At 41.4% G+C, this 15,689-nt stretch overlaps 1 protein-coding gene across 1 annotated transcript; it reads left to right on the top strand.

Annotated features, from left to right (window-relative positions):
• The first annotated feature begins 4,717 nt into the window (after positions 1–4,717).
• Positions 4,718–15,208, top strand: gtf2a1 (general transcription factor IIA, 1). The gene is made up of 10 exons (XM_034579951.1): positions 4,718–4,960; positions 6,499–6,600; positions 7,440–7,665; positions 7,982–8,046; positions 9,166–9,241; positions 9,928–10,052; positions 10,827–10,928; positions 11,572–11,844; positions 12,580–12,669; positions 13,593–15,208. The coding sequence occupies exons 1-10, from the start codon at positions 4,931–4,933 to the stop codon at positions 13,698–13,700; spliced, it is 1,197 nt and encodes a 398-aa protein (XP_034435842.1). The 5' UTR covers positions 4,718–4,930; the 3' UTR covers positions 13,701–15,208.
• Positions 15,209–15,689: the final 481 nt, after the last annotated feature.

Genomic DNA, 15,689 nt, shown 5'->3' with positions numbered 1-15,689 from the left:
ATGTATTTAATATATTATTGTATTATACATTAAATACAGCGAAGCCCCCTCTGCCTTTCAGCACTTCAACATGCAGCACTAACACACTAACTGCCAGCGTTGTGAGACTGGAGACTGTGATTTGCTCTCGAGACTGACCCCAATAATTAACCTCACACATTCCCATCAACATGGGTCTTATCATACCCATGCCTCTTCCGCCAGTTAATTATTCATTTACTTCCTCTAATCATTTAAGTTCAATACTTCTGATTAAAGTCAAACTCTACACCCCTCCCCCTTCAGGGGAAGTGGTAAAAGAGTTAAGTGCACCAAAGAGTTCCTCAATGTCTTATCAATCCGAGCTGTGCCATTTTGGAGCCGTGTGGCAGTGGAAGCCCATTCATAATTGAAGCTGAGACAGGCTTAATCTCGAGCCAGTGCCTCCCTGTGCAGCGCGCTCCCACCACCAACACAACTGGAGCCGTGGCAGCTCCTCTGTTGCTATGCAACTACAGCAAAGAAAGAAGGGGGGTGAGAAAAAAGTGTGCCTTCTCTAGATCTTTAGAGGGCATCACACTACTCAGTAACACAGAGACAGACTCAAAGGTAAAAGGCAACATGCCGGGGATAACACTGCTGCACGTTTCCTCACATCTCATGGTTTGACAGACACAATCATCTTCTTCACTTTTTCACACATATCGATTAAGAGGAAAAAACAAAAGCACATTCCCTTCAGTCTCAGGTGCAGGCCATTAACTTCACCTCAGTCGAATAAATGTATTGAAATCAATGGTTGTGACATTCCAGTGTAAAGGAGCCACACCAAGGTGCTAAGTGGATTGATGCACACCGGGCTGTGTGTCCCCCGGTCTATATCATCCATATCCACAGAATGACCAGCGAGGCAAGTTTCCATGGAGACAGAAGTGGAGGTAACATCCTCTTGTCAGTTCTCATTTATTGCAAAGCTTTATTGTTTTTTAGGAAACATTTCCCCTGGCAGTCGGGGCAGGTGTGTTTCTGATGAGGCAGGCAAGACCTCTAGATACAGCTTGTCCAGAGATTCACTCCAATCCTCCCCTATTGAATAGCATGTAGAATAGTTGCATGCTGCACAAAGTGAATGGTGTGTGTGTGTGTGTGTGTGTGTGTGTGTGCGCTCACTCCTGCCTGCAGCTCTGGAATGTAGTGTGATCACACTCTAGTGGCAGCATGATGGTGCTACATCAATAAAGTCAATAAAAATCAAAGGTACCTGATTTATTGGAGAAAGTTCATATAAATAGGACTAAAATAATTGTCATAAAAATCAACTCCTCCACTTTGGATCCTCTTTGTTGCTCCATTGGTCCCATCAGGCCATTGATCCATCCGTTATCCATACTTATCCTTTGAGGGTCGCGGGAGCCCAGCCTGACATGAGGTGAAAGGCAGAGTTCACCCTACACAGGTCGTCAGAGTATCACATACAGAGACAAACAACGCTCTCTGATCCTTCCTCCCACAGAGGTCCAGAGGTCCAGATTGAAGCATAAAGGAGACCAGGCCTTTGCTGTAGTTTGCTAAACTGTGGAACAGTCAAGTTACAATTTGATTCAAAACTTTCCTGTTACCCTACTTGTATTCTCTGGATTTTAAATCACATTGAGACTTCTATTTGTGCCTTTTATTTGACTCTGTTGTTCTTTATTTATTCAATGTCTTATTGTCGGTGTCTTGGTTGTTTGTTTTTATCTTTTTATTTATCCTCCCATTTACATTTACAATGCCTTGCTTTTAAAAATGCTTGACAAAGGAATTGACTGGACTTTTTCATTCAATGTCTGATCAACCTAACTCCAATCTGCGTGTCTTTGAACTGTAGGAGGAAGCTGGAGTCGCTGGAGCGATCCCACTCAGACATGGGGGGTAACATGCAAACTCTACACAGAAAGACCCTGGCTGAACTGGGATTTGAAACCAAGGGCAGACAGTGTGAACCACTGCACCACCACAAATGTAAAACAAGTTGCTCAAAGCATTGTACAGATCCTTGTTGTATCAAGCAGCTCCATTTGGGAAACAATTGTTCAGACGCTTTACTTGATTAATTATATTGCTCGTAAATATTCTGCATCAAAAAACTTGAGTAAAGTAGGAAAAAATCTGCGAATGACTACTGTCAATATTATTTATTATATACTTGAATTATTAGTATTGCTGCCTAAATGTACACTCACTGAGCCCTTCATTAGGAACACCATCCTCATACTGGGTAGTTATTTCCCTGTGATTGATGGTTTGGACAGCAGATTCTGACCCAACCATCTGCAGCCTCAGCAGGAATCAAGACTCATCAGGCCATGCTGCATATCTCCACTCTTTAACTGTCCAGTTCCTGTGAGTCTGTTCATGGCTGACAGGAAGGAAACAGGACGTTGTCTTCTGCTGTTGTAGAATCCTCCTCCTCGAGGTTTGACTTGTTCATTGTGAGAGGCTTTCCTGCTCAGCACAGTTGTAAAGAGGGGTTATCTGAGTAACACTAACCTTTCTACCACGCGTCAACCAGACTGGCCACTGTCCTCTGACATCTATCGTCAACGAGGTGTTTCCATCCACAGAACCATCCTGAGTAAACACCTTATCAAGGGCATTTCATTTTTTAGAACATCGTTTCATCATTCAATCATTCAATCATTGAACCAGTGGCAGGGGCCATAAAAGGGCCACAATTTAAACAGACAATCATATGTCCAACATCCTTGCACAGTTCCTGATTCAGTAAGCAGCACAGACTTATTCCCTGTTTACTGTTAGCTCTATAGCTTTGAGTTATAGTCACTCATCATTGAATATATTTTTGAAATTTGTTCCTTATTCAAGCACATTGTATTCTTCAAAAAAGCTTTAAATTTTTTTTAATGTACGTATTTATTACTGATGTTGTAAGAATTGTTACTAAGTGAGTTATTAGATTAATCAATTCGATTTCAGCTTGGCCCCCCCTGGCCCCATCCATGGATCCTCCCCTGTATTGAACAGATATAACACAATAACCTCTCTAATTTAATTGAACTGCTTCACTTTGTCGAGGTGTCTGATGTCAGGAGTTGTTGATGAGGCCCACAGCTGGTTTTTGAGAAAGAAACTCAAACAAATCCTCACCTTTGGTAGTGCCTCACATAATTTTAATAATCCCACACACGGAAAAAGTCGGGTTGGGTGGTATTTTGCTATGTCTGTTGTTTCAATGCAGGCCAGATTGAAAACCTGGAAATTTCTAGTGGTTTTTCTTCTAGTGTGTTTTCAGTATCTTGTGTCATATTACTAATCTGCTCCACGATGGTTCTTTAAAACAAAACTGACACTTTGGAACAATTTGACGTTGTCTGGTTCCAGTAGCTCCGCTCTGCCAACAAGGCTCCTTCACTAATTCTCCTTCTGAATTAGGTTTTAATTTCTTAGCCATTAGCTCGCTCACCACAAAACTCGCCTGTGTAACATTTTGTCTGTCCGAATGTGGTTTTATGAAAACTGCTTGTTGGGCACACACACTCTGTTGGAGAACGTTTACTTTAATCTTGACCTCTTGTCCTTGCGATTCATCCAGCTGATATGGAGGTTTCCAGCTGGGATAATGTCTGACAATGCTCTTTGTCATCACAGTGAGGACCTACCTAAGAACCATAGGTACGCTGGGTCGTCGTTAACATTTTTAAATGTTTATCTGTTTCTCTTGGAAAGTACAACATCCAGCATCTGCTTGTCAGTGACGACCCGTATGAGCTACACGTGTGTTTTCTTCACCATGACTGTGACCTCTCAGGAAGACAGTCAGAAGGGACCACCTTGAAGGACTGTCTGTGTATTTTGGTGTTGCTTTTTGGATCTATGAATTGTCTCCTGGGCTCTCATGCCCCTGTCAAAGTCCCTGGGATCATATTTTCCCATTTTGATGTTTGGTGTTACCTGATGCTCCTGACCTGTATATACATGCTGCTGTGCATTGCACTGCAGACACGGGACTGGGTGACTGGATATCTGTGTGAATATGATACACAGGGAAGGGCTGGAGCATGTTATTACTATTTAAATGTGGTATTGTTTATTTGAACTACTTATTAAACTGAAGTTCAATCTATAAAAATGTAACCAATTTTCCTTGCACTGGTCAGGCCTCTGGAGTAACAATACCCTTTAATGATCATTTTAATACATTACTATTGTTTTTCATGCATTCATTTTATTTAATATCAAACATGTGAATTAAGAAATTATTTACGAACAAAAAAATCGAACTTAATGATTTAATCTACATATTCGAAAAGGAGTGAGAGGAAGTACACAGTTATTTAATCTCACCCCTTTTCCATAAGACATTAATTAATAATGATATTATACTGAACCAGCTTCCTATATATCTTTACATATGTTGTTTACCTGTGCTCTATATTGTATATCATGTACAAAAAATGTAAAGAAAACTATTTCGGTATAATAAGTAAAAAATAATAATAACACAACAATAATAATAATGTGCTCTTATTATTGTTATTTATATAAATAAATATTACAAATTAATTTTAATAATTCATTGCTAATAACTAACTCATATGTGCATCGCTATTTGCGGCTTTCCGGATTTAAACGCCATTACCCAGCCTGCCTCGCGCTGCTCAGTCCCCGCTCGCGCAGGAAGCCTCGCGGTACTTGCGGTGTGACCCTGCCCTATGTCTCGCGCACTCGCAGCTCCATCGCTCAGTATATAAAGCGGGACCTCGACGGAAGGAGGACGGCTGGGGAGTCGCAGCCCGGGACTGTAAATAAGACCGAGAAAACTGTGTGTTATTTACAAAAGTGATGCCGGCTGTTTGAAAACTCCGCTCCCAGTTGTTTTAACTCGTTTTTGATCATTTTTGGCTCTAAATCTCGCCAAGCTCCGTGTGGTCTTTACACTACGCGTATAATGGCGAGCTCGGCTAACTCGAACCCAGTGGTAAGGATCAATCTCTCAGGATTGTCAGCGGGGGGAAAAACGGGGTAAAGTTAACGGAGCAGCCGTCCACCAACTGCTGTTTATGTATAAAACTGAAATCTGCTTTAACCAAACACTTCACCGTGGCGCCAAATAAAACCAAAGACTTAACGTGCAGTCATTCGGCCATTTTAATCAGTTTTTAGAGACAGCTTTTCAGATTAAAACAAGCTAGTAGAGGCTAGTAACGCAAACAAAAAAAAAAATTAGAGATATAGCGTTTCTTTTCTGTAAAACAACGTGGGGGGAAATGGTGGATTATAAGTCATATTTTATTTTTTAAGTTCCGTTAGTGCTGTTTGTCAGGCTCGATTACTCAGGAGTTGTTTGAATTAGCGTTCAGAGTAAACATGGGGCTTCAGGTTATTTACTGTTTGTGCTGTTACTTCACTTGGTCGGGACTCGTGTCGACGAGGAGCACGGGTGGCGACAGGACGGCTTGTAGATGTGAGCTAGGCTGGTTAAACTGTGCATAATTCTTTTAAAATACAAAATGTACGCAAAGCACCTTGTCATCATCCACCGCGAATGAATGAATGAAGCTTGTGTTTGGGAGACCAAAAAAATTAAAAAAAAATGTCCTTTAGTCGAAAGTCGTCAGTTCATTGTCCACCATTCCACGCACAGAAGGCAGAGGCTAGCCGCCCAAAACCTCCACTTTTACCCGTCTCATGTCCGATATTATCCCGCTCCTGGCGACAAGGCCACCCTGCTTTAACCAGAGCCGAGCACCATGAGATAAAACCCCGAGGATCTCCTCCACATGACTCGGTCACAGAACGAGCGCGCTGCCTCGCCGCTCCGTAAAATGGCTTCCTCGTCTCCCGTTCTCTCCGGCTCTGGCCCTCCTCCTTTCCGCCGCCTGGTTTTATACGGCCATCTTGGCTCTCTAATATAGACTGCCCGGGATGGGAAGGCGCTCCGCGACGCTACGTCACCGGCTTCCACATATAAACACCAGACCGGGCCTTAAATAGTGGAGAACAGCCGGGGCCGAGGGAGAGGGAGGGAGGCAGAGACCGAGGGCCGTGCTGCGGACACCGGGACACACACACACTGCGGTGCGGGGAACGCAGCGTGGTGGCCCGCTTAGCTTTTTACACTGTGCCGCTTTGTGCTGGTGCTGAACCAAGACTAACGTGGGCCTTTTAAATGTTGTATATTTGTGGTTGTAGGCCCCCTCGTATCTCGCTGTATCCCCACATACATCTGGTTCCTATGGATTACTACAGGAACACACCTCGGGCTGAAGATAAATCCCAGGGATTGTATTACAGTGGACAAGTTTTAGAGTTACACCATTTATTCAAAATATTATTGTGGATGTATTGTGACAGCTGTCATGTGCTGGCATGGTTTTTTGGGGGGGTGAAATGTTTCAATTTTGTTTTACATCAGACACCATAATATCCACGTTAAAGATGCTCCCTATTGTTAAACATGGCTCACACATGCATTGACAATGTGGTAACGACTGTTTTCTCTCCTGTTCCTCTAAGCCTAAATTATACAAGTCTGTGATTGAGGATGTGATCAACGAGGTGCGAGAGCTGTTCCTGGACGAGGGAGTGGACGAGCAAGTTCTTCTGGAGCTGAAAACGGTAACTGTCACTCATCACTCATCACGCGTCATTGTTCCTGCGTACAACCACTACAGAAGAAATGTGGCTCGTGCAGAGGTGTGTCAAAATCAGAGTGTGGTGTCGAGCTTCGCCACGACGTAAATAGCTACAGGGCCGTTCAGATCTGGTATAAACAAGTGTTCAGAGCCAAGCACAGGCCTGAACATACCCAAATGCGTCCTGAGATCCTATCACTCAAACCACATTCACATGTGGTCTAGACGCATGTGGCCACATTCTCCTCACTGTGCGGAAGTCAATTGGTCTTGGGCCTCATGTGAAGCACTGCTCACTCTAAAGCTTTATATTAAATCATATCTAGTTGTTTGCTTGTCAGTGACCATACATTGATTTGTTTGTGGTCACTGCCGCTATATCACCACACAGTGATTTATAATTTTCTTAAATGGCTAAAATTGTTCCTTTATTCATTCATCCCATCCTGATTCCGCTCTCTCTGGCTCACTCTCGTCCACAGACACTCAAACACTATTACATCGGACACATCTGTGAACTCATACTGGATAAAATCCACATTTGGTTTTAGCAAACACAAATGACGTGAAAGTGCTCTATAGATTAAGTTATTATTATGTCTATTTAGGAGTAACCTTGATGTTTTGTTTTTATTTTTACTTGGCATCGCAAAGTTATTTACAGTTGGGAAGATTGGGTTTGATGAATGATATTCAACCAGTTCAGACAAATCTACAGCATCAACTTATTGCTCATTTCTGAAAATTCATTACCTTGTTTTCACAACACTGGGTTAAAAGACAGCTTCTTGACAAGTGATGACCTTCTGCTCAATGCTTCAGCTATGGGAGAACAAACTGTTGCAGTCCAAGGCAGTGGAGGGCTTCCATACCGAGGAGCAGGCCGCCTTACAGGCCGCGCAGCTGCAGCTGCAGCAGCAGCAGCAGCAACAGCAGCAGCAACAGCAGCATCATCAGGTTCAGCACGTCCAACAGGTGCAGCACGTCCAGCATGTGACGCAGACTGCACAGACCCAGCAAGTCATCCTGCCGCCCCAGCAGCAGCAAGGTGGGTCACTCATGTTTAAATACAAACAACCTCTGCCCGTGTCATTTCTGCACATTGTAAACACAGCAATGTGAAGGTCATATACAGCTTTACATTATTTATCCACCTTTCACAAGTAAACCCCTTTGACAGAATTTGATACTTCATAACTGAACTTATCATGAATACCTTAGATTTTAAGAGACAGTAGGGGTTCAACCAAATATTTACAGATTTTGTTAATATCTCTTGCTTTTTAAAATGTATTTGTTCTGTAGATATTATTATACATTTTTGGATGTGTGTTATGGTTTAAGTTAAATGTTTGTCTTCACAGCTCCCCAGCAGCAAGTCATTGTTCAGGATCCCAAGATTCTGCAGCATATGAGTGCAACAGGGATGGTAAGTAGATAATGCTAGATAAAGTAGATAAATAATAAATGACAGCTTTGGGCTTAACACACACAAGAAAAACTGTGAGAATAATTACTGTACATCCCAACAAAGTGTGACAGAGTAGTGTAAAAACTAATGTAACAGGAGAAGTAAACCAAAGACCATACTATACACAAGTTGGAGGTAGCTGTTTTTGATCAGCAGTGAGCAAACGTGCAGCATTTGGAACAAGTCTAGCTGATCCACCTGCACACAAACTTGCTTTGTTGCTGTAAAAAGGCACCAAATTACAGTCTTATGTTGTCTTCTAAAAAAAAAACTACTAACACCGTAATTCAAAATTATGAAAAACATTCTCACTCAGTTACTGAATAGCCTACCAAGAAGAAGAAGAAGTTAAAGGATCTCAATGCGTCTTTTCTTCAGAGCAGAATGACTGGTGTAGTAACAGAGAAGTCAAAAGCAGTGGAAGGACCTTTAGAGTTGCTAAGTACCTGGGATTACAGTTGAGATAAAGCCAACAGTAATACATCCTCTTACACACTCCTGTTGTGTCTGTGACAAACAAACCTTTAAACACAATGGTATGTCAACCCTTTCCTTCCATGATGGTTAACAGATGGTTCAGCAAACCATCTGTTAATGTCAAGTCTAGCATCTGTGCTCTTACTCATTTTGTTCTCTCTCAATTCTGAAACAAACACTTTCAGCTCTTTTTTCATAATTTTAAACGCTCACTATCAAACCATGAAGATAAAATGAATGAACATAAAAATGTAAATGTTGCTTTTATCACATCAGCCAAGGCAACATGAATAGTGGAATTGTGAAGTGGTTGCGCTGTATTTAATTGATGTTTACAGTTCTTTAGAGAAGCGTTAAGGTAAATACCTCCTGTGTGTTTTTCATACATCTATAGAGCATTTACACCTCGACAACCATACAACTTAAACAGTCTTAATTGCCACATTGATGAATCCAAACCTGTAGGCCATAGTTATGTATATTATTTAGCCTCAGGACCAAATGCTGCGTGAATCTGTATCTCTGCGTGTGTGTTCGTGTATGTACGTGTGTCTACGTGTTCCTCACTGCCTGCATGCGTATTCTCTTATTCTCCACTAGAGTGCAGCAGCTACCGCAGCAACGCTTGCTTTGCCTACAGGGGTCACTCCATACCAACAGCTCATCACCAGCCAAGGTAAAACGCTCACACTGGCATTTCTGCTCATCATGTTGTGTGTCAGGGTTTTCCCCATAACAAAACGCTCCCATCTCTTTCTGTCCCACACACATGGTAAACACACACACAAAACATACCAATTACCTTGCTAAGCTAGCTAAGTTATCAAGTCTAGTATCTCTAGGGCTCCAGTAGCAGCACACACAGTTTTGCGACAGAAATAAGATATGAAGTAGAGGCTTCGCGCCTCTGGAGTTTCTGACGACCAAGACCACGGTCGCCCCGAGCCATTTGAACTGCCAGCATATGCAGTCGACGCAGAGACAGCTGGGGCTAAACCGTGTGCGTGGGGCGAAGTGGTGCTGCTGTGGGCAGAGGCCGCTTTCTCAGCCAGCGTTTCAAATGGTGTGTGTTTGTGAGAGAGACAGCTGAGGGGCAGGAGAGGATGTGGGATGTCTCTGATTTGTAGATAATGTGGTGGGTTAGTTTCAACGTTGATCTTCACTGAGCGCCACTTTTCAGATTCCCACTCATTCCTGTCGGGGGGGTATTAAAGGGTATTTTTCAAATATACGTGAATGTCATGATGTAGAGACGTCCCAAATAGTTGAAGCTATGTGAACATTGGCCACGCAAGGTCCAAGATGGTTTGAAAGACTAGTTATGAGCCATGTTTAATCCATCCGTGTTTCGATGTCTCTTAGGTCAGATCCTGCAGGTTGTCCGTGCTCCCAATGGGGCTCAGTACCTCATCCAGCAACCCCAGCAGCAGATCCTACTGCAGCAGCAGATGCAGCCTGGTGGTGTGCAGGCACCGGTCATACAACAGGTAGTCCTATCACACAAGGATGGACATCTAGCTGTGGTAAAAGGAGTGAAAGCCTTAAAACTGAACTTTAAGTTTACTTTGCTTGCTGGAAGTGCCACACAACTGCATGTACCACGATTGTCTGTGGTTTTCAGATAGCTACTGTCAACTTAAAGTATACTTAGATCAGCCACAGCATTACGAGCGACTGGTTTTGAAAGTTGTGGCTGATCCATGTATGTCTGTGGCCTGTTTTGAAAGAGTTTATTCTGATGTGATTTTGTAGTCTCTGTCATTTTCCATGGCTTCATGGCTCATCTTAGTCCAAAAAAATACACCATCCGCCACAACATTAAAAGAAGTTACATCTTTTAATGCTGATCAGTGTATAATAATTGTCATTCTGCGTCTAATCAGTCCATAACTCTGTCCATGACACATGAGGTTAGATGAAGCCAGCAGTTGCATAGCTGTGGCTCCTCTGGCAATCAAGCAGTAGGAGAAATGTGGAAATATGGTCAAAGAAATGCCAAGAAAATATGAAATAATTCTGGGAAATCAGTCGGCTCACGTCTTTTCTCTGAAGTACCCTATTGTACGTTACTCCATTACACCAGAAATGGCTCAATTAAGTTGAATACATCAATTACTACTGTGCTTTTCTTCAACTAGTGCTACTAATTGAAAATTGTGCCAAATACACCAATTGGAATTGGGCATTGCTTGCATTTTATTTATGAATGTCGATGTAAAAGCTTCTATAAAATGTGGACTCCTCATGAACTTTGAATCCAGGTCCTGGCTCCTCTGCAGGGAGGAATGCCCCAGCAAACAGGAGTCATCATCCAGCCTCAGCAGATTGTGTTGGCTTCAAACAAAGTCCAAGGCAACACACAGGTAAGCACCTCTCCTTTTCCTTTTATTGCTCTTATCTGGAGTATTGAGTATCATTTGTTTCTCTCTAATACACTAGGTCTGTGTATTGGCAAGCGAGCTCACAATACAATATGTATCACAATACATGGGTGACGAGATATATATATATATATATATATTGTGATACGATACAAAATAATGCATATTGTTAAAATACAACTTAATAGTCTAATATGTACTTCATGTTTTAGCAAAACTCAGAACAAATTGTGCAAAACCTTTTTAGGGAAAATATTTGCGTTGCGTAGTGTAACTGAACAAACTGAAATATAATGTACTTGCCTATAAACCTCACAGTGCATATTGTGCCCCTTCACTGCTATCCACCACTTTCATGGAAAATATTATTGTGAAAATCATTTGTATCTATATGTTTGCACAGCCCTGTAATACACTGTGCTGCTTTTTCACCATGTTTTTCAGCATTGTAAACTTTTAATCTTGTCATTTTATTGATGGAAATATAGAAGTGTATTCTAATTCTAAAGTATGATTAAGCTTGTTAAAAAACGCACAGGAAACCTGCTGTAAATTTGTGTTTTTTAACAGAATATACGACAATCATATTGACAGTTTTCTTTCTCCATCCCCTCTTTCCCGTCAGGTGATGCAGGCAACACCTATGGTACAGCAGCCCGGTCAGGCAGCAGTTCAGGTTCAGCAGGTCCAGGGTGCAGCTGCACCACAGGCCCAACCCCAGCAGCAGGCCCAGCAGCAGGCCCAGGCTCAGCCCCAGGCACAGCCTCCCATGATGCTGCAGGTGGACGGAGCCGGAGACACCTCATCAGAGGAGGATGAAGACGAGGAGGAGGAGTATGATGAAGATGAAGAGGAGGAGAAGGAAAAGGATGGAGGAGAGGACGGACAGGTTGAGGAGGTGGGCACAAGAGGAAATCTTTAAAAAAAAAAAACAAGTCATATTTTATACTATTTTTTTTTAATGGCTGCTTAAATATTTAGTGGTGAGGTTTTGCTGAAATAGTTAAAAGTATTTTTGTTTCATACGTGACTTTCAATGTTTCCCATTAATCATCTAGACTGTGGCAGCTCGCTATTGTTTAATTTATCCCTCCAGTTTTACAATGATTAACACATTTTAAAAACCTAAATAATGTAACACATCCCTGACTTGGTGTTTTGCATTGCTTTATAGTGGAGATGTGTGCACAACGTCTGTCTGTTTTCTCTTTCTCACACAAACACATTGACGCGTCTGTCATAGTTGGACTGGGCATCAGCAGAACTGGGAGAAACCCTGCGGTGTCAATGGGACTGTCAAAAAAAATCCATAAAGTTTTACCATACTTAGCAGGAAGGCAGCACTCTCCATTACATCGGTAGTTTCAGTTTTAGCTTTTCATTATCCCGCAACATGCATGCAGTTTGACAAAAGGTAAACTGGTCAATATTACATTTTGTGCTCATTTGTTAAATAAGGTTATTTCATGATATTATCATTTTATCAGATTAGAATAAATATGGATCTTTCACTTTTACTTTCAAAAGACTCATTGTTTTGATGTGCAAAGGACCAGATGCCCTTTTAAAGTCGTGTCCACCTTCTGTAGGACAAAAAACATTGTTCAACTTGTTGGTTTTGTTTATTTGTCAGGAGCCACTGAACAGTGAGGATGATGTCAGTGATGAGGAGGACCAGGAATTGTTTGATACAGAGAATGTAGTTGTGTGCCAATATGACAAGGTAAGAAATGATCTATTCTATTGTATAACGACACTATATAACCCCGCCAGCCTGTGTGTGTATAGATTTACAGAGATGCATTGTTTCTAAATGCCTTCTCATGGTATATCTGTGTATTGTGTCCTAACGACATGAAGATAGAAATTCTTTGTTTTAATATTTTTCTACTTGATGACCGCTTGGGAAACAGCTGAAAATATAAAATAAAAGTTATGATCAGTGTAGGTTTATGGCACAAAAAACACTTAAATCATCAATTTAAGCTTAATAAAACATTGTCAGATAGGGTTGTAAGAGAAGTTATGATGTGTTGCCTATATTATAATATGTCTTCAAAAAGGCTGTGTCAACCTTTTTTCTGCCTTATTTACTGTCCTGAGTCCCTAAAACACAGTCCGTACGATTTAGGTGAAAGGGATCTATTGGCAAAAAATTGTATATGAAAAATCCTGGTCATGTTTTCACCAGTGTGTAATTATCTAAATTGTACGAATTGTTGTTTTCTTTACCCCAGAATGAGCCCTTTATATCTAAATACTTTATATTTACATCAGGAGCACGTCCTCTCTATGGACGCCGCCATGTTTTTTTCAGTAGTCTAAACTGGACAAACTAAACACCTTTTTGAATTTTTATGACAACTGAAGGCTACCACAGGTTCTCTTTCATGTTTGGAGGGTGAGGTGAGGGGTATTCAACTGCAACATGCAACTTCACCACTAGATGTCCCTACATTCTACACACTGAACCTTTAATTAAGTCAGTCTGCTGTTTGAAATGCGATCTTTTCTTTGCGCGTTGCACTTGTCACCCGCTGTGCCCATGGGCTAAAGACATTACAGCCTGTGTCCACTTTAAACTGAAACAGTGTCCATCTGTCCTCGACGCCCACGACATTAATGCCTTTAACCTCTGCTCCCCAGATTCACAGAAGTAAGAACAAATGGAAATTCCACCTGAAGGACGGGATCATGAATCTGAACGGGAAAGACTATGTCTTCTCCAAAGCCATTGGGGATGCTGAATGGTGAAGTAGAAAAACAAAGCTACAGGAGCAGGAACTCTGTAACTCCTGCTATCCAGTTAACAGACACTTCAGTATCCTTCCATATCCTGTGACTGGATTCATTTCAGGAAACTTCGTCTGAGTCTTTGAGAACTCTGACAAACCCAAAGGACTGTGAGGGTACTGTAAAAAAGAATGGGTGTTGTCAAAAAACACTCGACAAGCTTCGCCGTATGAGAAACCTACAGGGGAAGGAAAAGCCTGTGAGCAGAGCGTGGTTTCTCCATTTTTTTCTTCCTCTTCCAGGCTTCTCTACCTTTTTGCTGAGAGAATTCACATAACTTTGGAAAGCAAGCATTTCACAACGTACAGGTGTAGTGGACCAGGGTGACGTGGCCTGCCCTGTCGCAGAAGGTCAGAGGTCATTCATTATCACCCCGTAGATGAGAATCACCTTCATAATGCACTGTAGTCGGTTGACTGGATTGACTCGTGTCTACTTTTAAGTCCAAACTTAGTGCCACCAGTCAAGATCGCTGCCTTTAGAACGGCCAGAATCAACCTTTTGGCTTCGAAAATCTTTTGTTCTTTCAATTCTGTCACAATTCATGTTATGAAAATGGTGCTCCAGAGTGTTTTTATGTACTTTAACCACATGTTATTGTTTTAAACATTTTTTTAAAAACTATGTTCAATGAAGTGTTCAGACAATGAAATATCATTAATCTCCAAGTAACTTAATAGTTGCGTGAAGGCATTTTTAAAAATCTTAGGGAGCGCAGAATCCCCCAAAAGTTTGTTTTTCTTTGTCTGCCTCTCTGGAGCTTCATTCCATCTTTATCTCAAAACGTAAAACAAAGAAAAGATCAGGCACCAAGTTCATTTAAGAATTGTACAAAAAGAGTTTGTCCCCTTGGTGTATCTTCTCTGCTCTTATTTTAGTTATCTGCAGCCGTCTGAAGATTTGCACTGTCAGTTTATCAATGTGTAGTGAAATCAGTCGAGTTAATCAATAACCACAGCGTGCTCTGTTCTGTCCAGTTGTCCGTGTGAGAGCGTGAGAGATGGTGAGCATCAGCACAGGCATGTGTTGAGTGTTCATGTGTGTATGAAGATTTGTGTGCGTTGTCACCGCTTTTCTCTGGAAATGTGTTTTTTCTTGCACACCCCATAATCCCAATTCTTTTGCCTACCTGTTGTTTCTGGTGGGGCAGGGGGTGGTCCTGTTGTGTTTTTCTCTATTTATTCCTGAAGGTTCATGAAATGTTCTATTTTTTGAAAAAGGTTGGAAAGCCGCACCAAACTGTGCTCTTATAATCTAATAAGTGTTCCTTTTTTTTTTCTGTTACGCGACGCTGTGTTCCAAATTTCTTCGTCCACCATATGTTCTCCTGTGCTTTCATTTTATTCATGATTTTTAAAATGAGAATATTTTCTATCAAAGTCAGTTTAACGCGGGGCCTGTGTGTTTCTCTGCAGTTTGTTTTTAGTGCCCCTGTTGCAGCAATTTGAAATAAAGTATGTGTTTTTTGATTATTGTGTGGATTTGGTCGTTGGATTCTAAAGAAACCACATTGTTACGAAGGAAACACTGAAGAGGTAAATGATGTAGAACTGAAAATTTTATATAATGAGATTTTTGTACATTTTTGACAAATTGGGCTTAATTGGAGTAGACTCTTTTATTTTTTCCCACTGACAAACCTAATTGCATCTATTTTGTTTTGTGGACCATAAATAAGTGGTCAAAAAAAGACTCAAACCGACTTCAATGGCCCATTACCATCTGCAAATAACAAATAAGAATGTGGTAGAGGTTTCCCACACATTTCAAGTAGAGCGCTGTTTGAAGAAACATCATCCCAAGAGATCCTGAGTTTCCAGAGCACAGCATCCAGCAGCTCTCCTCGCTTCTTATTAATTAAAAAAAAAAGTCAGAATAGCTCATAATTATTCATTTGATGTTAATCGCCATATTGTTGGATGTTGTGTCTGCTGACTGAACTTTATTTCA

Source organism: Hippoglossus hippoglossus, chromosome 24 (genome assembly GCF_009819705.1).
Source record: "Hippoglossus hippoglossus isolate fHipHip1 chromosome 24, fHipHip1.pri, whole genome shotgun sequence".
Taxonomy (NCBI): domain Eukaryota; kingdom Metazoa; phylum Chordata; class Actinopteri; order Pleuronectiformes; family Pleuronectidae; genus Hippoglossus; species Hippoglossus hippoglossus.
Note: the sequence above shows the minus strand (reverse complement) of the source record. Positions and strands in the feature narration are given on the sequence as shown.